The following is a 5000-nucleotide window of genomic DNA, read 5'->3' as shown; positions in this document are numbered from 1 at the left end:
AATCTTGAACAGACTTGCTTATGTGGTTTTTGACATGGTATGAAATACTGTTACTCCATTTTAACAGGTAACAGGAGGTCGTACAGTAATTTGGCATTATTATTTACTTTAATTCCCTCTCCGTCTCCCTCATACCTTAGCTTGATGTGGTCAACAGGCAGCAGCAGTTCGTTGGCAGTGCCCAGTTTGGTCAGAGCAGAGAACACCTGCCCTCTCTCCAGCCAGGCGTTATCGTCTGAACCCCCGACACCGCGCCACATCACACACAGCACGATCTCTAACAGTATCCGCCACAGCTCGTCCTCCGCACGCTGCAGGAACAGGAACACGGTCAAATCACAACAGCACAGTCACTTCACTCTGTACAAAGAGGACCAGTTCAAAGGCACTGAACGGAGCTTAAAGGGATTTCCATGGATTTTTCATAATTTCTGCATAATTATATGTGAAAGATATAAACAATGTCATTCAAAATGGTTTGATAAGAAATGCTCTATTGTAGAGAAAGTCACTGAGTCAGAATCGTTCACAGTGGTGCTGACAGGAACCAGACGTCTGAAGAGTTTACCATCTCTAAAAGATACTTTACAGAAAGTTATTGCATAAAATGGTTATAAATATGCCTGAGCCATAGTTTTACAATAGTTTTTAAATAATATTTCGGTCTAAAATGCGCTTTTAAAATGATTTTATGGTGGAGTGGTGCAAGCAGAGCACTGTAAGGGCAAAACAGTCGCCAAAGGAAAAAAAAATTCCCACTCCTGTATCATCATCATCATCACATTTCAACACTCAGAAGACTCGTGTAGATTCACTGGAGGTTTTGAATTCTAAATACAAAAGGTACATTTGTGTTGTAGCCACTGCAACCCTTGGTTCTCAACATCACCACTGTAAGGAAATCTCAAAGTTTCTCTGCAATGAACCATTTCACACTAAACCACATAAATTTACATCTTAACGATTGAGTTTTGCAGAAATTTAGAAAAATGTGGACGGTGGAATTTCCCTTTAAGATTCCAGCCCTATTGCAAAAGACAAAACATACAACAGACCAAACATTTTACTGACAGCAGCAAAGAGCATTTCTGATAAAGTTACTGAGCTGTTCTGTTCCACAACCCGGTATTAGCAGGAACAGCCTGACCTGGGAACAGTTACCACTACAATACACTAGGTGGTGCCCTAGGTGGTGTATCTAATAAATACATCTGGTGTTCATCTAATAAATACCTTTAATCATGGTTCCAGTTTCATAGCATCTGGATATGCAGGGTATGAACAGCTGTCTGCAAAAGTTAGGGCACCCTGGCCTAATTACACAGTAACACTTTACACAGAGTTTCAAATGACTTAATAACTATACACCAATTAAATATTAATTATTTACATATTAGTTAACTGAGTACACTGTTAACTGATAATTTAGTTTGTCAGAGTTTATAGCTCATTTATAAACTGTGTACTAAAGGCTGCTTATTACACTGTTAATGAACTGATGAGTGTGTTTACTAACGTAAAGAAGTAGCATGAGAACTAACCAATATTTCTGCCTTAGTCCTGTAAATTATCTGTTTATCCTCAACTAATTTATTGTTATTAATTAATTATTATGTTGTAAAGCACTCATTTTTACTACTAATGAGACGGTATGAATTTCTACTGTGATTTACAGTGTAGTGTATATAAGCTGCTCTTCATCATAAAGCTGTAGTAAAATTAGTATATTACAGTGAACATCATTTACTTCGAGAGACAAATATAGTCGTTATTTATGATGAAGTAAGTAGTTATTAAAGGGGATCTATTATGCTCATTTTCAGTGTTCATAATTTTATTTTTGGGCTGTACTAGTATAGATTTACATACTTCAATGTTCCAAAAACACAATTTTCTCATATTGTACATCTCTGTTGTGTGAAATGCACTGTTAGAGCTCCTGCGCTTTTAAACCCCGCCTCCCGATGAGCCCAGTGTGCTCTGATTGGTCAGTTTGTCTGCTGTTTGTATACATGTTTTATAAGTACGTATACATGTTTTATGACTTTTACTGTTATATCACAATGACACTGGCTCGTTTTTCGACCGTGTCTCGAGTTAAGGCCCCGTCCAGAAGCTTTGGGACAGGGTTTGACCCGTTACACCAACGCATGGTTTCGAATATGAGACCCAGCAGGGCAGCTCACTGAAACACACACATACGAACTACTGCCTCACCTCGGCGCTGTTAAAGGACTCTCCCAGAGAGACGTTGTCACTGAACAGGAAGTTGTCATCAGAAGAAGCTGTTTCCCGCTCGGCTGCGGCTCCAGGGAAAGGCTTGGCGTTCTCCAGCGGTGAAGGTGTACTGGGCATGCTCCCGGGGGTCTGACTCCCGCTGTCCCCCTGATCGAACAGGTGCATCTGGGACAGGTCCAAACTCAAGGCCCCGGCTTTCCCAGCCTTGGGGGATTTATTTACATAATAATTAAAGGGAGCGTCCCCTGGTGTCTCAGTGAGGGACAGCATGTCTCCGTTGTCCAGGCTGTCTATAGACCTGCTATCCGAAACGCTGTCTCTCTCATCATTCAGCTTCCCCTCGCTGCTCGATAGTGTCCTCCGGTCCAGCGGAGGCTCCAGCCTGTTTCCCCCGCTGCTGCGGCCGAGCTCCAGGCTGCCCAGGCTGGCCGAATCGGCCCGGCACGAACTCGTGCTCCCCTCAGTCCCGGGACTCCGGACCAACAAGCGCATCAGAGTGTCCTGCCAGCACAGCTGACGAGAAATTTGCAGCGCTGCATCTGACTGAGACTGGAGCAGAGAGTACAACTACACACACACACACACACACACACACACACACAGACACACACACAGACACACACGCACACACACAGACACAGACACACACAGACACACACACACACACACGCACACACACAGACACAGACACACACAGACACACACACACACGCTATTATACTTAGTATAACTACATAACCTTTAGATATAATTATATAATCACTGCTGTCCTAAAAAAGCTTTGTATTTCTGAAACAGTAACTATACAGGAAGAAAAACCATAGAAAAAACACCTCATAGTTTACTGATTACTATGATTTAAGATCTGCTTTTTAACATGCTGTATAAATATGTATATATCGTTTAACAAGAGACATATTTTTAAAAGGCAATTTACAGAGATTTACAGACAGAATTTACAGACAAAGGACTTAAAAGATTTGAATTAGATTTGAACTATTTCTATCTGTTCCTCATACAATGTTTACTTACGTCACAATGTGCTCTTTCTAGTACGTTGTGAAAATCATCAGTACTTAAAGAACAGAACTGGTTCTGTTTAACTGAATTTGGCAGACCTTTGTAAACCTTTACAAAGGCGTTAAAGGCACCGCCCTCCTTTGTGGAACAGCCAGATGAAGTAAGGAGGGGAAACGAGAAGAATAAAAACATTTCGTGTTGCCATCAACTTGCAGTGTTTTGAAATTACTGTCCTTACGTATTTGTCATGCCTGGGCAGTTTTTCAGAAGGCTGGACGCTGCTGCCTCTAGCGGTTAGATTTGAGTACTGCACGTGCACAATTAAACTCCCGTCACCACTTCTTTGCGTAGTTTAGAGTGACAAATCATATCAGCGTACATTGATGTCAAAATGCGTACCTGCTATGCAAAATGCATAAAGGCTGAAACGTTGAATAAAAAACACTGTATTTAAAGTTTTTGTTCGTATTTTTTTAACTGGCACTGCTGGTTCTTCATTGTCTTATCAAATCTCAGAAAACGAAACATCGGGACGCACTATGTTTCATGAAGATGCCTTGAAGTATCATTTGTCATATCCTCAAAGTCACTATGCAGTTTACTTATAACATAGTAAACATCTACACTATTATTGTTCTGATGATGTTAATAATAGTAAATATACAGGACAAAACGAAATAAATATTTTAGAACTATTTATCTTTGTAGTAAGTGTGTTTGTCGGCTCCAAAAACCATTAACGTAATATATTACAATAAATCTAAGTAAACATAAATACAGTAAATTATTGGTATCTTATTGGTATCTTGGTTAGAAGTTTGGTACTTGACTTAATTAATGGAGAATTGATTAGCTGATATTGGATGGTAACATAAAATATGATAAAATACACAATTCTGCAAAAAATATGTGTTATTAATAATAATTGAGATAAGAATTATTCCAATAATAGTTCCTTTATAGTATATTTGTTGCCCAGCAATCAAAGACTGCTGAAAGAGAACAAGAACCAATCATTGTACACTACAATCATATCATGATCGTTTTAACTTTGTCAAATAATAATGAACGTATAATAAAATAGCACCAAATTCAGCACCAAACTAAAGGTGTCGTACAGCCTTTTCCCATCCTGGGGCTGCACTGAAATACTGGCTCCTGCACACAAACGGTGAATAAATATCTAACAAACAGCCATGTGGGATTCAGTCACATGTACAGGTACATACTGGACAAATTTGGGCATAGATGTCAGAATTTCATAACTTACACACACCATATAGGAAAGAGGGAGCCATTTAAACTCTGAGTTTAATGCTACTTAAGGCAGATCAACCTAAACCACAGACATTACAATCGAGACTTTTTATACTACAGTTTACAGTGAAACCTGTATTGCGCACTTTAATTCAAAGCCTGTGATATTAATGGAGGAGTTGTTCGGCCTGTTATCTGTCTTTAAGTCTGCTATTTCGCTGGTCAGTCTAGTTCTAATCAAGAAAATAAGATGTCAGTCCGTTAATTTAAACAAAGCCGGTTTCTTACTTTATTAAAACATTTAGTGGCCCATGTGAGCAGCATTACAGTCAAAGATTACAAGGATATTTTATGCAGTAATAGAGTATCCAACTGTACTGAGGTGGTGTTAGGAGTGTATACTGTATACTATATTTGTAGGTGTATGTGGCTCTATGTAAATATATGTCAAGCACAACACTGAAACTATAAGTGTCTGACTCTCT

The 5000-nt window shown here is 39.3% G+C and overlaps 1 protein-coding gene across 3 annotated transcripts in view; it reads right to left on the bottom strand.

Moving 5' to 3' along the window:
• nbeal1 (neurobeachin-like 1) overlaps positions 1–5000 on the bottom strand; it is a 114181-nt gene that overhangs the window by 34221 nt on the left and 74960 nt on the right. For all 3 annotated transcript variants that reach the window (XM_036569764.1, XM_036569766.1, XM_036569765.1), the window contains 2 exons: positions 2218–2805; positions 136–311 (listed from right to left, as the gene is read on the bottom strand). In XM_036569764.1, the coding sequence (XP_036425657.1) occupies positions 136–311; positions 2218–2805 (764 nt within the window). The remainder of the gene's footprint in view (positions 1–135; positions 312–2217; positions 2806–5000) is intronic.

Source organism: Colossoma macropomum, unplaced genomic scaffold, assembly GCF_904425465.1.
Source record: "Colossoma macropomum unplaced genomic scaffold, Colossoma_macropomum, whole genome shotgun sequence".
Lineage (NCBI taxonomy): Eukaryota > Metazoa > Chordata > Actinopteri > Characiformes > Serrasalmidae > Colossoma > Colossoma macropomum.
This window is presented reverse-complemented; position numbering and strand designations above follow the sequence as displayed.